The 20,656-nt window shown below is 26.4% G+C and overlaps 1 protein-coding gene and 1 pseudogene across 1 annotated transcript; both read left to right on the top strand.

The window, feature by feature from the left end:
* The first annotated feature begins 2,104 nt into the window (after positions 1-2,104).
* LOC149061781 (uncharacterized) lies at positions 2,105-6,286 on the top strand. Its single transcript, XM_089217019.1, has 3 exons — positions 2,105-2,460; positions 2,583-2,738; positions 6,003-6,286. Exons 1-3 carry the CDS (start codon positions 2,298-2,300, stop codon positions 6,182-6,184), a joined length of 501 nt encoding a protein of 166 aa, XP_089073145.1. The 5' UTR covers positions 2,105-2,297; the 3' UTR covers positions 6,185-6,286.
* Positions 6,287-15,855: 9,569 nt separating this feature from the next.
* LOC149061780 (52 kDa repressor of the inhibitor of the protein kinase-like) lies at positions 15,856-20,441 on the top strand (annotated as a pseudogene).
* Positions 20,442-20,656: the final 215 nt, after the last annotated feature.

Genomic DNA, 20,656 nt, shown 5'->3' with positions numbered 1-20,656 from the left:
TGAATTAAGACCCAGTATAAGAATTAATAATTAAACATTTAATATGAAAAGTATCCGATGGAATTAGTAGCCAGTAGACTTTATATAAACCTTAAACGTATGTGAATAAGCATTGTTTCTATAGCGTTGCTAATCCTCTTACGAGTCTTCCGTACGAATGAAGTGTAACGTCATGAAAAAGACAACATCACTTAAAAAATATGTCCACAAATGAGGTCTATAATACCTAATTATTGCAAAATGTTAATTATCATTTATTTTGGGCACAACTTATTTTAATTAATAAGTAATTTCTATAAAGAACAAAGAACATAATATAGAAGCTTATAAATTCAATCATAATTTCGAAATTAAAATCAGACTTCCAAAAGTATGTTTAATTTACTGCCGATTTTAGAAGTTTTAATATTTTATTTTTGTGATGTTTTGGCATATACTGCGAGTGCGTGAGTTGCATCCGGCGGCGGTTGCCCGGTGTGATATGACAGCGATCCTCGGAAGCAACACTCACTATCATTTACTACTCACACATAAACGAAATCGAAATGTTCATGTCATATGAATTGCCTAAATATTACTCCTTGAAACATGATAGGTTAAAGAGTCTCTATAATTTAGTAATAATAATTATTAAATTGAAATTGATAAGGTTAACGTCGTTCGCGTCTTTATAATATATAAATAGAGTTTATAGATTTAATTTTGTTCAAAATAAATTTATGTAGTTAAACATTTTGATTAACAAACACTGTTAATTAATACAATTTTATTTAATGGGCCTAAAAGCTTAAAAAATTAATCAAGGTTCTTGATAGTATATTGTTACGATAGCTGCAGTTGAAAAATATTATAAATACAAATAATTTTTTTTCATAAGCATTTTAAGTTCAAATTTTGACGAAATTAGATTTTAAATAACTAAGAATAACGAGTTTAGTCATATTGGTGTAATTTAAATATATAATTCGCGAATAGTTTAAACTTCCAAAGTATATTATTATGCATAAATAATATGATAATATAGAAATAATATGATAATATCAGTATTTATTTTAATACTAAATGTTCTATAGGTACTTAGGCTATATAACTACTGATATCAACGTAAAGTAAATTGGATAAGAGTAATAATTATATACACAAAAAACATGTATAAAGAAATTAAATTTATTTTATTTTAATATTATATGCAAAATTACTAAAATTTTCTGGTGTCATTAATTTTTTGTTCATACAATTTTGTACAATATTTATGGAATTCACTTAATTTATATACTCATTTCTATTCATTTAATTTTCCGATGAATTTACAAGAATAATTATTTATTAAGGAATACAGTATTTAGAAGGGAATGTTTTCATAGGCAAAGACCGTGAGTGTTTCCATAGGCCCTGTACATGAATTTAAATTAGCTATCGTCCATCAGCAGCTCTGAATTACTAGTGTTTAGAATTAATGGTTATATATTATTGTGCATTATTTTTTTTTCTATATATATGACGGGTTGTTCTGCCTTTTCTAATATAAAAATTATATAGAGAGGAGATTAGGTACTTAAAGTTGAGTGTGCCTATATTCACTGAATTTTTATACCGGATAGATCACATGTCCCTAAAATCACTTATATTATAATATAATGGGAAAGATGTAATCTTTTGCCGAGAGCGATGTGCTCATATTTCTATGATAATACTATAATTGTTCGTAGACAGATGGGTAGTGATGTAACATGAATTTTATTAATTATTAACTCTTTTTCTACTATTTCTGATTGTATTTACAGCTATAAGTGGTCTTTTTGTTATGAGTAAATTGAATATTTTACGAGTAATATAAGTCAAATAGCATTGGGTGGCGGACAAACACAAAAACGGGGGCGCCATCTATTTTGGATTTTGTGACGAATTTGTGTCATAGTTATAATGCTGACACAGAAGCGCGCTAGTATCTAACATGGTGTATAGTGTTTTGTCTCGTTACAAAATGTTGAACTGAAAGTAGAAACTAGAAATACGAAATAGAAAATAATATTTGGTATATTTTATTATAATATGTAGGATTTGCTTAACATAATACTTAACCTACAGTATCGTGATTGTTAGACCATATTATTGATCATCACGCTATCTAATTTTTCGTGACGGTCGATAGGTTGGTAATCATTTTATTTTCTCGTGGGTACCCTCTATAAAGAAGTTTCACTTCAAGAATTTACTCTAATTTGTAATTACAATTATTATCCAACGTTTTTGATATACCTAATGACTGGATTAATATTTTTTCTCTACAGGGTTTTATGAACTGGATGCATTTACCAATTTCAGTATCTCGCTACAACATTACTTTGATCGAAGATATGGAAAAATATATTTTTGCAATAAGTGTTAATAGCGAAAATCCAATGAGAAATGGTATTGATAACCTTAAAGCCAGCAGTAGTGGAATGGTGTGGGAATCTTGTACGTAATTATTTAACTGCATTTGTTTTATAAGCTCTTTTCTGTAATAATAAAATTTTGTTATGTATACTAATTTATTTTATTGATATACATTTTGTACAAATCACTTTACGATTGATTAGTCAATGGCAATGTAAAGAACGTTTGGGTTAGTGTGATTGGTTCGACGTTTGTGGGTTTGAGCTGGAAAGTTTACTGTGATGACAAGACTGGTTTAATTGTTGGATATCACATATTTTACTGTCCCATAGTTGCCATAAATAATCCCCTTTGCAGAGGTAAGAGGTTTTTAATGAAAACTCAATATTCTTAAGTTTAAGCATTTAGTTAATATTGTATTACATACCTAGTCATATTTACAATAGTATTTTGTGAAATTTATGCAGTGGGGTCATACCTATTAGATCCTTCACGATTAAATAAAATAATCCCTAACCTGAAGCTACCTAACTTTTTTTACCTCACAATACACATTTTTGCTCAGATTGTGTAATTTTTTATTTTAGTTTTCTGATCATTCATTAATATTATCATAATCACGCGAAAACTCATTGATATATATCTTAGGAAAAAATATGAATGTTTCATATAAAAATAGTTGATCCAACTTATAAGAAACCGAAGCTTCAAATATGATGATTTATCTTCATTGAACAAATTGATTATTGGAAATATCATATATAATATTATATAATAAAATAACGGGAATAAACGATCATTACATTTTAATCAAATTGAATCTAATATTATCCTTAATTATATTTAAAATATATGCCATTTGAGATACTTACCTGTTGATTATCATAATTAAATACCTATGATTGGCGTTTGATACATTAATTACATTTATTACAAAGTGATAATTTTTTTAACTTTATCTTTCATAAGTCAAATGTCAATATTTTGTTTGTTTAACTTAAACTTAATTTTTGTTAACATTTAATATGTTAATTTATATTTCTCTATGTCTCGTGGACTAAGATAATTGTGATTTGTAATGTGGGTTATTAAGTACGATATGCATAATATACAACAATATAATATATTAAATAACATTTTAAAAAAAATGCAATTTTTATAATGTTCATTAATAAAATCTTATAATAATGTTTCTAATATTATGACTTATCAGTTTAATAACCTATCGCTAAAAAAAAAAAATAATATATTTAATAAGAAGTCCTGGTATATATTTTCGTATACCTATCCATGCTTTCAATGGCTAATTTCGCCTTATTTGTCACTATTTCCGATCTCATTTTGTGGATGAGTGTCCAAATAATCGGATAACTGTGGCCAACTAAATGATTAAATCTGTGAATCCATGATCCACATATATTATTCGTTCGGTGGTCACATTATTGTAGTTTTATGTACATTCCAAGTATTCGTAGGAAAAAGTTGACTTATTTTTTTTAAATTTCAATTTGGTACTAGTTTCTACTATTTGTAAGTGATTCATTTACGTAGATTGAGTCAAAGTAATTTAAAAGATTTCCTTTGGGAGAAATAATGTTTTAAGGTTAAAAATTCCTTCGAAAACAAGTTCAAGAGTAAGAAACCCAAGTCTATCCAATATTCCGCAAAAATTACTTAAATTGTCATTATTTATATTCATGTTGATTAACCCTAAATCTTGGATTTTTCTGTAAAAACTTTGGCACAAATGATAAATAGTCAGATTTGTATCAAAATTGTTTTAACGGCAGAAATTAAAGGTTTTTTAAGAAATCAAAATTTAAGTAATTTGGATCGGGAAATAATTCATGCTTTGCACGTTAGGTAGTTAAAATAAGTTTGAATATTTCTTTATAAATATACATTGTCTTGCGTTCAAGAAAATAATAACAGCAGTTATATATGAATCACTTTTTAGAACTCTGATTTCATAAAGTTGTAAGAAATATTTAAGGCCAAGGTTAAAATTACCATCGCAATATCAAGTCTTGGGCTTGTCGAAATTCCCAAGCTGTCACCTGTTGCAAACAATATAATTCTTTCACCAGTAATTGCATTAAAAGCATGAATATATAATATGGAAATAATAGAGGATTCTCAATAGGGGCATGCATTGTTTCTACTAATTAAAAAAAAAGGTTTGGTTTTGTTTTTTTTCAATATGGTATTATGGTATATGGATTTGGTAAAATCATTAAATTTTCCATATTTTTGGAATATATTGTGTATTTACATAATATTATGTATATTATAAAAAATCAGAATTGAAATTTATATATTACATTAAAAAAATTTGTTATTTTTCAACTGTAGGTATTTAAATGTAAAACCATAAAATCTTAGCTTGAGATAATAATTTAACATGGTTTATGTGGCAATGTTTTATATTAAAAATATAATAATAACTAATATTATAGGTAGGTAATTCAAATAAAAAAAGTTACTATTCAATATACATAACACATAAGTAATAATCAGCATAATATATTTATAAATAATATTTTTCAGTTTATTCAATACAGTTTCAATAAAAATAATCACAATTAAGCTGTATAATATATTATACATGTGAGCATTGAATAAAATTATTCAATCTGTGTTAAATTTAAATAAAAGGAAAAATAAATTTCAGTTGTTACTCAATATTTTTATCTTGTGGTAGGTAAATTAACAGAAACGTGTAAATGCCTTTATTAGTTTATTAGTTGTGTTTGGCACTTATTGTATTAAAACTCATTATTTTAATATGCTTTATCAAAAGTATGGAGCTAAATTTTATTCCATTGTGATAAAAAATGTATGATAATGTATTATAATGATGGTAATTAGTAGCAAAAAAAAATATTATTATTAATGTTCTTGAATATGAATGTATCGGTCTCTATATTCAAAAGTTTCATGTACCTACCCGTGAATAATATTTTTAATTACTAACTAAAATTGTTATAATTTGTTTATCTAATATCTAATATAGTCTAAATGTGAGAGTAAAAAAAATGTAATTTTGAGAAATCTTCTACTACATTTTTAAGGTTTTTAACCATTTGAAAATATTTTTATCAACAATAATTTAAAACAAACTAATGAAAATCGAAATTTGCGAAAAATAAATATAAATAGTTCAAAACGAGTCAAAACGTTTAGAATTTGTTATTGAGTATAGAAAATGCACATTATATTACCTTAATAAATAATAATATAGGTTCTAGGTACACTAAAAATAACAATGGTTATTTTTATGAATTTCATTCATGATTTGCTTTCTTAATTTTGGATATATTTTTGATATAAACACATTAAGACGAATAACAAATCTTCACGTTATTGAATCTATGTTAGTATTTTAAAACTAATAATGTGTTAATATTCTTCACCCAATCAAACTATATTTTTTATATACGAACAATAAACATGTTTGGACTTGAAATACTGATTTGTAAACTATGTTGTATTTATGTAGGTACCTACCCCTTAATTCCTATCAAGAACTACATTTCACATATGTTGTTTGTTGAATATTTTTTATTTTATTTTTATGTTGTAACTATTAAAAATACAGTTTAAATATGTTTTATTCATTTCAGAGCCTATGACAGTCAAGACAGTGAGTGAAGTTCATCAAAACGATTGCGAAGGTTCTGTATTAGTTTCAGATCTAAAGCCTTACACGGTATACTTAATAGCCATTGCAATTGTTACAAGCAATGGTGTAACAATACATTTTGATATTAACATCAACACATTAAGTGGTCCAATATTAAAATGAATATATTACATAAATAATTAAGTACAAATATATTTATTTTTTAACTACTAGATATACCTTATGTTTGTAAGAATCCTATTATTATATTAGTGTTATTATTTATATTATGTGTAAGTCCTTAAAAAAAAATAAAGACTTAATTGAAAAGGAAATGTTGTAATCTTGGTTTCTTTATTAAAGTCTTCAAATTTGTTTAAATAATGTACCTACAAATTTATAAAATTACATTTTATTTTACAGTCTTTGGTTTAATTTTTAGGTGATTTTTGATGTTTCAGGGTTTTTTTAATAATACACGGAGAAAAATTATCAGAGAATTACGAGTAAATTATTTGTAATGTTCTAATTATACTAATATTATAATATTCATTAAACGTTGCATTTTTATATTATTATCATTTATTTATAAGTAAGAATTTGGATATTTAAGTGTATTAATTGCTGTATCCGGAAATTAATTTCATTATTGTTTGCCCAAAACTCATACTATAATTATATTTCTCTTTTTAATTTAGCTTTGGAAAGTAATAAATCTCTGGAGCCTGGACAGAAGATCCCAAAAATTTGTCCATTAAATTTTTTTGGCAATAACTCAATTATGTAAAAATGTTAGGTTCAAGACAAATCACAAATGTCTGGTAAAAACAAACCAAATCGAAAATTCCTATTATTTCATTATCAAAACGATTATTTAAATCAAATATTATTTTCAGGGTTTGATCTTTTTGACATTTTAGCACATAGTCGAGGTAAGTATACAGACATTTTTAACTTTTCAAAAGTATCTCTACACATCAAGAAAAATAATCATTATTCTCCCTGACATTAAGCTTGACAACACAATCCTTACAATATTATTTGCAGAAAGTGTCTTGTTTTTAGGTCTGTAACAAATTTTTATGAAGTTATAGAATATATATCAACGATAAAATATAATGATTTTATAAATTCGCAGCATATCAAAGATTTTTAAAGATTGTAAGCTTTTGAAGATGTTACTGTATCAGATTATTCAAAAATACTAGGGCCATTCTTACAATGTCCAGTTAAGTGTCGGTTAGTGTTAAGTTTAATCGACAGTCGGTTCTTACCAACCCCGGTTAAGTGATATGTCTTCGTAAAGTGTCCGACCGGCAGAATTCTGTCGGCAATCATTCCTTTAAACCCAATACAAACAATGATTATATTGATCAATATTATCAATATTTATGTTATAAATTATAATATATTATTATTACCAAATCGTATATGTATATTGTATATCGTATATGTATATTGTTTATCGTATATATTATCTTCAAAAAAACTACTTCGTAGAAGTAAAAAAGGCTTTCTGTGCTTAAGTTGAAGAGACTGGGAGAAAAGATAGAACTTTGGTGTTAAAATGTGAAATCAATCTCAAAGTTCTGTGCCAATAAGGGCCATGGTTGAAAAAATAGAATTTGGAGCTTAATAAAAAAGTGAAATCAATACCCAAATGATGTACCTCAACTTCAAAAAATATCTTATTTAATATAATTTCAAGATGTTCAACTGTATAAACAATGAAAAAAAAAATTAGCACAGAACGGCGTACAATAATGATGAATTAGCCATAAATCGGAGTTGTTGACTTGTTTACGAGTTAATCTGTCTGATTCGAATTTTTGTTGACAAACTGTCAGCTTACATTTTCGATATGAGTATGTGATGCCCGAACAGCATATTAGCATTCTGGGTTCGGTCTCGGCACCTTTTATAATCTTAGCCTTCTGATTGGCTTTACCGCGCTTTTTGAAAATTTAAACTTTATTCTATTATCTAATTGCTTCAACTTCTAAATTGGTATGACGGTAAAAAACCATTATGCATCGATATTAGTATATAGTTTTATACCAGTAGTATTATACTTAATAACACTATAATCAATAGAAATTATGTCATCTCAATTAAAAACAACCAAATCTATAAACTATAGATCTACATTTGTCTTTTATTTTTAATACATTGACATTGATACATTTGTTTGATAAATTGTATTAAGTTTATAATAATATAATTGTATTTTATATAATATGTTTATTGTTTATGTACCTGACATCACTCATTTAAACAAACATAGTGTCTTAATAATGTAAGCACTGAGAGGAAAAAAAATGTAATTATTAAACAACACCTAAAGCAAGAGTCAAACTAAAACTGATAGAGACGCATAAAAAAGGGATATATTAGAGTGAGTAGATAAGTTCTCTTTAACCAATGTGCCCATTCCTTAAAAATTACAAATATAGTTATTTTTGTTTGTATTTCATGTTCACATTTAGGTTGGTACCTACCTTAAATTTAATTCTAGGATGGTTTACCACTAATTTTGTTGCATTTGGCAATATAAATAAATTCTGACTTCTGCCAGTGTCATTTGTTTTTGAAACCTATCAATACAGTTAGATTGAAATTCAAAATTTGAAATATACACATAACATAGGTAGTTGAAATTTTATTACCTATGCAATAAATAATAACTAATAAATAATAATAAAGTCATATTAAATGCTAAAGTATATTTTAAATTGTAATAGTTATTTAACTGGAAGTTAATAACATAATATATTTAATAGTTGGATACAATATTTAAAAAAAATACCTTAGGTCTCCAAATAAGTAATAACAATAAATTAATGAAAAATTCAAGTTAGCACAATTTTACATTCTATGTAATTATAATATTTTAGAGAAAATTTATGAATGTTTAATAATAAATTTATGTATTATTATTATTATTATTATATAATTATAAAATATGTACATCATAATAATAAAAAATATGTGGTATAAGATTTGATGAAAATAGTAATTAAATAATAGTTAGATACTAGTCATTGTAGTTAATGACTTTTGGCATTTGGGACATTCTTCCTAATATTTTCGGCTAAATTTATTTTTATTTTTATTGCATTTCTTTTGTTATTGTCCGTCTTCACTGGTCGCCCTACTTATAAACGTTTACTACCTCTTGTGACACCTGGCTTTCTTCTACTTATTTTGGTAGGCTGCACATGAATAGTTGAACGAGATAGATGCCTTAGTGATATAGTACTACCAGCAGTACTCAAAAATGATTCCCAAGTAGCAACTGACTTAACTTTCTTCAAACGATCTAAACTTTTAGTGAGTACTGAACCTGAAGTATTCTTTTTAAATTTTTCAAAATTTGTTTTAATTAATTCTTGAATCTGGTTAACACATTCATCAGACTGATGATCAATATTATGATTATCCAGATAATCATCAGTTTCGACTAATGTATTTGTTATTGGAGATGATAATACATTATTTTCAATAATTTCTATTTTTTCTTCACTAAACTGATTATTTGATTTTTCAATATGAAGTGTCTTATAAAATGATATTTCAGGTACATTTTCTCCAAATGCTAATTTAGCTAGCATATAGCGAGAATCAATAGTAATAGCTGGTAAATTAGGCATTGCTTCGTTATAGTAATGGTATACTGCTGCCTGATGCTTGCAAAAAGCTCCTAAATTTCCTTTGGAACACGTAAAAAATCCATGAGTGACATCTACTTCATAATGACCACAATCGGACCCTGATGGTACTTTAAATGTATTGTTAGATAATTTTTCTATCGAATCTTTATAAATATAAATAGCTCTTTTTATTTGATCTTCAAATAGTAATCGAGCTGAGTCATTTCTACCATTCACAAAAGTCCTTAAACGTCTTAAGTAGTAATCTTCTAGGCCAGTACAAATAAAATCAACCAGTACAATGGCGTTATATGCCTTATTTCTAGAAAATACTATGTCTTTAAAAATCCGTACATTAACTTCACTAAAATTATTGGTCTGATTACCATGTACAGTAGAATCTCTAAAAGCTAAACACCATAACTCTTTTCTCGTCCAATAATTATTAATATATTTCACCCATTTTTCATACTTAAGTGGTATAATTTCATCACCTATGCTATTATTAATAGTTTTTGTCTTGCCAATAGCAGTAATATAGGCTTTGTGAGCACTATTATAATCTGGTGAAATTAAAATACTTTGAAATAAATTAAACAACAATTTTCTGTGTTCGTTTTTGATATTATGTTTAGCGTCCCATAACCATCTCCATACTGATTGTAAAACGTGGAACCTACAAAGCAAAATATTTGATTGTGGCCAAATTGATTTTAGTGCTTGCCTTTCTGCCTCGCTATCATCAATTATAAAATGTCTTGGAAAACCTTGGCCATCAAAACTGTTAGGAACTGAATCATTCAGCAGGGAAAATGCTGTTTTATATTCATCAACTGTTTGTCCTTTTGTTATGAACATACCCAGTGGAATAGCTCCAATACCACATGATGTAAGCATAAATGTAACAGTATGACTTTGAGTATCACATGATGCTGTACTGTCTGCAAAAGCAATATCTTTAGCAAAGGCTAATTAATGAGCCTTTTGCATAATAGGAGTGACCACTAGTATAGCAAATGGATTTTCATTAAACCTTACAATAATTCCATTTTTTTCATAATCTGTTTTTTTATCTTCAAGTTTCTGCAAAATGTTTATTTAAGAATTAAATAATACAATGTACGTATAATCAGTTTTACAGTGTAGAGTATAGATTATAAAACCATTGCTCCCATTAGTAACTTTAAAAATGAAATATTTTTAAAATGTATAAATAAAAAATTAGTATTCATTTATTTAGATTATTTTTACTTTGTAATAATTAAAAAAAATAAATATGTAGGTATTAGAATTAGTGTGGAATTTCATGGTGTGATATTATGGTTAACATTATTTTTGGATTTAATTAATAGAATAGGTACTACATCATAAATTGTTATGGAGACATATCTATTAATATTATTCGATTCCTGATCCCTTTAAGTAAGACTTGTGATGGGGATCAGGGAATTTTACATTTTTAATATTAGTCTTTGTAAAATTTAAAAATATCAGCAGATTTAAATTATGTACTAAAAATAGTATAAAAACTTATTTTTATATTCAAACAATATTAATATAAATTGATGAAGTAACAATTGAGTAAAATTACATATTTTACTTTTATGAAAATGTATACACAATAAGAATATAACTATATAAGAAAACTTAGAAAACTTATTGTTATATATAATTATATAAAAATAATTGTTATTTAATTTATTAAAACTACCTATAACAATAATTTTAATTAATTTCTTAAATTGATCAAAATTGGTGGAGTCAATAATACAATTGGACGGTGTTTTGGAGAAGGGTTCAAGTCCATTTTTGGTCATTTTGATGTAAATAGTCGATTTTGTAGGAAATTTTGTGCCCCATTGATTGCTAAAACTGTAATAGACCCATTTAAGTTCAATAAATTATAAAATTATATACATACTATGTTGACATTTGAATAATATGATGCTTAAAAAAAATATCAATATTGCTTTATTCCTTAAAGGAAAATATAAATATAACATAACTTTAACCGTGGTCCTGAGGTCTCTATCATAATGGTTATGATATGATATTATATTATTTAATATATTATAACAAAGGCAAAATTTAAAAAAAAATTGTTTTAATATTTTCAATTTTACTTGATTTTTATAACTATAAGCTGAAGTTTTGACATGCTTTACCATACATTGTTATTTTTAATGTTTTTAGTATAATTAATTATTAATTTAAATCATTAATATATTAGGTTATACCTATACCTATATTTTATTTTAAGGTTAAATTAAACTAAACTGAAATTTATAGTTATTAATATGCATACCTGTAATACACCAAATTCAGTAGAAGATCCAAGGTTATTTAATGTCCAAGTGTCATGCCAATGACGAACAGTCCTATACTTAGGGTTAATTGCATCAGCTAGTTCTTCAGAATTAATACCATATTCTAATTCCAATTTAGTTTCATGTATACTTATAGACTCTGATATGCCTATAGGTAATAAATACATAATTTGTATATTGAAAAAATGTAATTTATTCAATACTTTTTTTTTTTTAAGAATTTGCACACCATATTCAACATCACTACAGTTTTTTGTGTAATAGTTATCCATGTACAAAAATGTTATAACATAGGTAAACAAATTGTACCACTGTTTACCTACTTTGTTTACAACTCAAACACTCAGTTGTGAAAAATGAGTTAAAATCACAGTTTAAAACTAATTTTATATTCAATTATTTTATAATATGAGACTGAGTAATTGTACATAGCCACATAAGTACTTGTTTTTATTTTTCAAAATATTTAACTAATTAGCTCTAAAATAATATAGTATTATAACATGCAAAACTGTTAGTTTCAATTTTTATTAATTCATTGTGATTAATTATTTATTTTTATAGGTATTTAAATAGTTAAATGTTTTCAATAAACGTATATCTGAGGATATGGTATCTAAATATAACTGTTAAATATTATATTATTAACTTCCAGTTAAATAAATATATTTTGATTACCTATTATTTATCATAATTCATAGAAGAGAAAAATACTCACCTAAACCGTCATTGAAATAATTTTCAAATTTAATTCTAATTTCATTGGTTGGTCTTAAAAAATATAAAGCTTCAGCAGAACCTAAGCTATATGGTTATGTTCAATCACAAATATGATTGCTGGTAAACCATCCTATAATTGCAAATTATACTACAATTAACAAATTAAATAAATAAAAGTTGATTATGTAGTATATACTATATAGTAATAGTATAATATACAAAATAAATAAATATTTTTTCCAAATTCTAATAACTTAATTATGTAGTTATTTTTTAATAACTGGGCAAATTAGATGAGTGAAACTTATATAACTCACTCTAATATATTTATCCTTTTTTTTTGTGTCCCTAGTACTTAATTTAATTTTTATATCAATTTGAGCTTTGCATTCTGTGTTTTTTTATCTCCCTTTTTTGTTCTTCTCAATACTAACTTTATTAAATCCACTATGGTGACACATATACACTTTTCTATAACACAGTAATAATTATTTTGACTTAATAAAATAGGTGGATATAATATTGTAGTTATTAATAAATACTACTGGTAGAAATATATAATACCTACATAAAACAGATATGTTGACTGATATTTTTGTTACATACATCACTATAAAGATGAGACAGTTTCAAATAAAATCAAGATGTTAAAAAAGTGGACAAAAGTAAAAAAAAGTTTTAAAATTGGTTCATACATAAATATATACCAAATATATTATGTATTAAAATATATATTTATTTGAATACATTGAACCTATTTTGTGTAAATATTAATATTTAATGCAGTGTTACTACTACCTATTAAATGTTATATAGCCGTATAATAATAGTTGTTTTATCAAATACAAAATATTAAAAATTACCTACCTATTAACTGTTATTATATCTATATGATTTAGTGCCTCGGTGGAACTATATACTATAATATAGGTAATTGAGAATCGTTAAAAGAACGGTTTATATGGTGCAAATATGCATGGTTTAAAAATAAAAAAATATTCAATAATATCAAAAATAAAACGCATTTCAACGAAGGTGCAAAATAAAAACCTGTGCCAAATTTGTATACTATATATCATTTTTATTTTTATTGTAAACAGTATTAAATATTGATTGAGGCTCTTAAAAATAACCTCCTGGAATGACAGCTGGTCGACCAGTAAGTCTCCGTTCAACAGACAATACATTCATTGTATAATTTTGTGCCCTGTGAGCTCAATTGTGTATTTCAAATGATTGTTGTTTCCAAGAACCAGAGACCACCCAAAACTAAGTTTTACAGCAATGCATGCCTATACGTTTTCACAACAATATATGGCCACCCGCTGTCATATTGGCCGCCTCCACGAAACTGAACGATCTTTGTCTGTATTTGGTCTTGATAATATGGCTATGTGTCGTATATATTTATATTTATATACGAAAAGTTCACATCATATTTTGACGTTCATACCGGTGAATGTCATACCGGTAAGCGATCTTTGATAAAATGGGAAGTCAAAAACGTTGTCTTGGACGTTGAGCGGAAGGTGACGGTCAGCGCGTTGAGATTATTGTCTTGTTTCGATCATGCCGGAGAATTATTTTAATTTATCATTTTTAAATTCCGAGTGGAGTGAAACAATGCATTATATTTATAATTATGTTTTTCTTCTATCTGTCTTTCACATTTACGGTATAAAAAAAGTTTTGATTTTTAAGTTTAGCATATTTTCTGTTAGAAATAGTTAATTTATTTGATATTTTTAAGAGATCAAAATTGAAAATTCTTTGTAAATTTTGAAAGCATCTTGAATAGTAAAAAAGTGAAAAAAATGGTAATTTTAACGCATATACGATTTTTAAAAGAATCGATTTTTTTTATGTAACCTGCAACTAAAAACCAAACGACTGTAGACACTTGATATTTTTATATCATGATATTTATATTTGAAATATAAAGGTAAATGAAACAAGACAAATGTTGTATATTAAGTAAATAATATAGTTTATCTATTATGAATAACAAAATGATTAACATAATATTGCAGAATAATAATCTTTTTATTAATAGTATAGTATTATATACACACCCTGATATGTGATAAATTACATAAAAATAAAAATTATAGTAACCATAAACCTTATATGGCTTATATAAAATAATAATAATAATAATATTAATAATTAACTAATAACAAAATAAAAATAAAAATAGTATCCATCATAGACCTCATATAGCTTATATAAATCGTCCATTAATAGCTGGTGTAGGTAATCCACAATTTTCTGAATGGAGAACAGACAACTTTGTTATAAAAACTAATAAATCTGATTGTTGTGTAAAAACAAAATAAAAATAAAAAATTAAATAACTTTTTAACAGTTGAAACACTTGAAACTGCAATAATTGATTTTCACTAGATTTTACTTTAGCAACCAGATTTATGAGAAACTAGGGAATGGATTTTGTTTTTTAAGATCAGTTAGGGGGTAAACATTTTAGAAACTGACGACCAAATTTTAGTACAGTTAGAAATTAGTCCGAAATTAGTTACATACTCGTACTTAAAAAAAGGTTCCGGCAGAAAATTTCCCATTATGACATAATAAATTAAATTATAAAGTATTAATTAAATTTTGAAAGCATCTTGAATAATAAAAAAAGTGAAAAAAATGGTAATTTTTACGCATATACGATTTTTAAAAGAATCGATTTTTTTTTATGTAACATGCAACTAAAAACCAAACGACCGTAGACACTTGATATTTTCACCAAATATTTATTTTATTAAGTCTCATGACGTACGATGATATTTTCAAAATATTTTGACTATTTTTGTGTTATTTATAGCCTTGATAAATTATTTGAAGTTTGTAAAAAAAATTAATTTATTCTGGATAAATAATTTTTCACTCAGTAGGTATAAAAGCGAATCATAAAAAGCTAAATAAAAATGTTGATATTAATCTTATTTTTTTTCTCTTCAAAACTGAACACTATATTTACCTAATCAGTTGGAACATAAAATCGATAAAAAATATTTTTCAATTTGGATTTTGTTTTCACTTTGAATTTTATTTTGATTTGTATAAACAAATAATAAGGAATTAAACTATTCATCGAGTTTTAGGTATTAGTATTTTATTTTATTTAGGTACTTGTTACTTACGTGTTATGACAGAAAAGATAGGTGAGGGAGAGCAGTGGCCAGTAGTTTTTCCGTTGTATTTAAAAGTGAAATCTATTTTTATGATTTCAATAAATTTAGTTAAAGCTTAACTAGTAGGTATCATATAGCAGCTGACGCGATATTTTATTTTATAAACACACCCGAACATATTTTCCCGGAAGTATTCAAAATTGATTGTTCCGTTTTACAAACGAATTCTTATCGACAACCCTATGTTGGCATCTTCAAGGCAGCTTGAGAATAATGTGATATTGTGTTATTAACATTTAATACATCGGCGTAGTGACGATTCAGATCCGATTCGCCGACATCCAATTGGCTGAACGCGGTTTTCGGAATAAGTTTAAAGTGAGTTTGTTTTAATTTATAAAATTTTTTTCACGAATTTTTATACACAGTTGAAAAATATTAAAAATACATATTATAGTCACATTTTTTTATAACCATTTAAAGTTCGAGTTTTAACCTGTTATAACTTAACAATATAGGACGAAGTGGTAATAAATCCCACAAAAACTATAACAGAAATTTAATGAAATCCGAAGATTAATTATGGCTTCAGGACAGAAGGTTCTACGGATGCCGAAGTAAATGACGCTATACCAATTTATACTAGTGTAAAAAGTTCGGCATACAGAAAACGTATGAAATTAATGCCAACGTTACCCAAAAAGCTGTCTGAATTAAATATTGAAGGTGACTGGCGATCAACGAACGACGGAAAATATTTTCGTTTAGGTATTTATACTAAATTATTTAAATTATTTATTTATATATTATTACTAATACATAATAATATTATCACAGGATGTGATGGCACGGATAATAAAATCGTTATATTTGGTACGGAAGGATTTTTACGTCGTCTTTGTTCTGGTAATATAGTTTTTATGGATGACACTTTAAATCAGCGCCGAAATTATCTACACAAATTTATACCTTACACTGCTTTGTTGTAGGATTGATGATACCTCTCGTAATTATTATTTTATTTTAAAATTTTATTTAAAATAACGAATAAATCTGAAAATAGAATATATTTTTTAGGCTTACGCATTATTGCCCAATAAAAGTACATCAAGTTATTCAAGAATGTTTGAAATAATAAAAGAAGTGGCATTAAAAAATGGATTAGAGTTTCCAAATAGATTTTGAAATTGGAATGATCGTCTCTATTCGACAGTGATTTGGTTCTGATAAACCCATAAAAGGGTGTTTATTTCACTTTGGGCAATCTATTTGGCGTAAAGTTCAAAGTTTGGGATTAGCTTATGATTATACACATGACGATGGTATTAAAATAGTTGTCCGTCGTTGTCGTATATTGTAGACAGTCATCGGAATAAAATTATTTAATACATATGTAATATAAGTGGGAATATTTTTATTATAAATTGCTAGCATAGGTCGGGCCGAGGAAGCAAAATGTGCTGAGGCGACAATTATATTCTATATATAACACCGCCGTACGCGCAGGCACAGGAGAGTCCGGGGGTCGCTGAGTGTTTAGGCGAGAACGCTAGTACTACGATCGTGCGTTTATATGTGAAACGATCGGGCTACCCATCTGGACTTGTCAGTGTTTTATTATTATTTTATGTTTGTTTTGTTTTAATAAAAGTGTTTCCGACCTGTAAGATTATATGTTTTGTTTGAGTAGTCACACAATTCTAGCTTACTCCTTGAATCTGATCTGTAACAGGTTAATTTATGGTCGTTGAGGATTGAAAGTCTAAACAGTAAGGTAGCGATATCGTCTTTCTTGAGAGCCAAATTGTAACCGGTTAATTTATGGTCATTTGGTAACTCAAGTGTCGATAGAGGTATATCATCGAAAGGTGCATATACGATATCGTCTTTGTTCATTAGCCTTAGTTCCGATGGAACAAATTGATAATTGTTGGACAGAAATTCATAGTGAAGCACCACAGTTAGAAAGTAAATATAATTTTTACGTAATTTATTAGAATTATATTAGTCAAACCTAATGTTTTACTATTATTATTTTAGGTGTGCTGAAATTATTAAATTATGTTACCGAAACATACTTGGATCCAGATATTTGTTTATTTAATAGAAATATGTGGAATCATTTTAATACAGATGGAGCAAGGACTATAAACCACCTTGAAGGATGGCATGCAGCTCTTAACAAAGCTGTTGGTAGACCAAAGCCAAACGTATTTATTTTAATCAAAGAGCTAAAAAACCAACAAACAAACTTCGAGCTTGACCTCATAGCACAAAAAACTACAATCGGCCACAAAAGATGAAAACTAAATATAAAAAATTAGAAGAAAGGTTGTCATTTGCAAAAGAAAGGTAAAGCGTGCTGATCATCACTGATTATTATTATCATTATTGTATTTTTAGAGCTCTTCTTAAATATAGAATATTATCGGGTGATACTATACTTGAAAAACATTTAAAATCAAAAACATCAAAGGCAATATATAAAATTCAAAAAATTCAAAATGACATTATTGAATGTTGGAAGAACTATATAACAGAAAAAATTATAAATGAAGTCAATGAAAGTAAATTCAATAGTATTATATTTGATGAGACCACCGATATAAGCCACATTTCACAAATGAGTCTTGTACTCAGGTATGTTCATAATAATATTGTGAAAGAAAATTTTGTCGCTTTTATTGACTGTCACAGTTATTGGTATTCTAAAAATGCATCTACTTCTATAGAAGAAAGTGAACTAAATGAAGATGATAATATTACAAAAAATGATACGTTGGAGCCAAAACTAACTGGTGATATCCTTGGAGAAATTGTGATCAAAATATTACAACATTTAAATTTAAATCCTCTAAACTGTATCGGTATTGGAACTGACGGTTGTTCTGTCATGACTTCTAATTTAAAAGAAGCTGTTCAAAAAATTCAATCCTATGCTTTAAATGCTTTTCACTGTCCTTGTTCAAACCACGCACTCAACTTATCAATTTCAAGATCCTCATCTATTCAAGCAATTAGAAATGGTATTGGGTTAATGAAAGAAGTTGTAGCTTTTTTTAATTTGTCATCTAAAAGAAATTATGTCTTAAAAACAATTCTTAATGGTAAACAGCGACTTAAGAGTTTATGAGAAACCGGATGGGTAGACCGTCATGATAGTGTTTTAATTTTCAAATCTTCTTTAAATTATATTGTAGAAGCATTAACTAAAATATCAGATTGGAATGAACAAGATTCATCGTCAAAGGCAAAAACATTACTTACAGCTGTATGCTCATGTGAGTTTATTATATCACTACATTCACTTTCATCATTATTATGTGTAACTGAATCTGCCAGTAAATTACTACAAAGTTCCAATAGTGATATAAGTCAAGCTGCAGATATAATCACTGATATTTTGTCAAATTTAGAAAATAAAATAAAAAATTGTAATGAAGAATTTAAATCATTGTTCAGAGATGCTGAGATTCAAATGACTGAATTGGATATTGAATTAAAAAAGCCTCGAATTGCTTCAAAACAAATATCTAGATCTAATTATCAAACCACGTCTATTGAAAACTATTATAAACTTTCTATTTATATACCTTTTCTGGATAATATTATAACAGACTTAAAATCAAGATTTTTAAATGAAAAGTATGCCATTTCAACATTGCCTTTACTTTTACCCCGTTTCATTATTAAATCTGACACAAATAATACTGATATATTATTAAAGATTATAAAAGAACATTTTACATTTGAAGATAGCAATATAGTTGATGAATTGTAGTTAAAAACTGAATTACAACTTTGGAAATCAAGTTGGATTAGAAAAAAAAATGAAGGTAATTAAATTAATCCTACCTACCTATTGGTAGTATAAAAACTTTTTAAAATTGAATAATGAGTTAAGTACACATAATATTTTTTTCTCTTTTATTTTTAGGTGAATGTATTGACTGTGATGCCATTAAATGTATTTCAGATTGTAGTGAAATAATTTTTCCTAAAATTAAAAAACTGCTTGGTATAATGGCTTGCTTGCCTATAAGTGTAGCATCTGCTGAACGATCCTTTTCTACTCTAAGACGGTAAAATTTTATCTTGTCATACCTACCTATTTTTTAGTTTAATATTTGTATTCTATTATAATAATAGAATACAAATATAATAGAATGCCTTATGTCTTAAAAATATTTATAGGACTCAATATTATTTTTAAAAAGGAATTGAATGCTTACTGCTTTTATACTTTCTACTGTTTCAGTACTTTAGTTTAAAAAAAAATGTTCTTTAATCTCTAACATTTACAGAACCTATTATTTATAAAGATAAATTAATAATCTACAAAATTGGCTTATAAATCTAGGTACCTATACACCTAGTACCTACCTACTGCTGTCTGCTTTTTAGTTATTTATATTTATTATTTGCTTTATTTTATGCTTGTGCTGTAGACTAAAAAACATGGCTACGTTCAAAAATGGGCCAGGATCGCTTATGTGGGCTTGCACTATTGCACATTTATCAAGAAATAAATATACCAGTGTATGAAATTATTGAACGATTTTCTCGTATGAAAAACAGAAAAATAGACTTTGTACTATAAATTATAATTCTAATAAAATTATTTTATAACATGCATTATACTATATTATTAAATTAAACAATAATTTATTTTTTATGTACCTATTAATATTAAAATGTTTTATTTCATAAGTATTTTAGTATTTTACAAGTATGAAATTTCCGTTAGGTTAGATTAGGTGTGACGTACATTTTTAAGATATTTTAAGAACAGATAAAAATATATTCCCCCCCCCC

Source organism: Diuraphis noxia, unplaced genomic scaffold (genome assembly GCF_037042655.1).
Source record: "Diuraphis noxia isolate RWA-SAM2 unplaced genomic scaffold, SU_Dnox_SAM2 contig0001, whole genome shotgun sequence".
Taxonomy (NCBI): domain Eukaryota; kingdom Metazoa; phylum Arthropoda; class Insecta; order Hemiptera; family Aphididae; genus Diuraphis; species Diuraphis noxia.
This window is presented reverse-complemented; position numbering and strand designations above follow the sequence as displayed.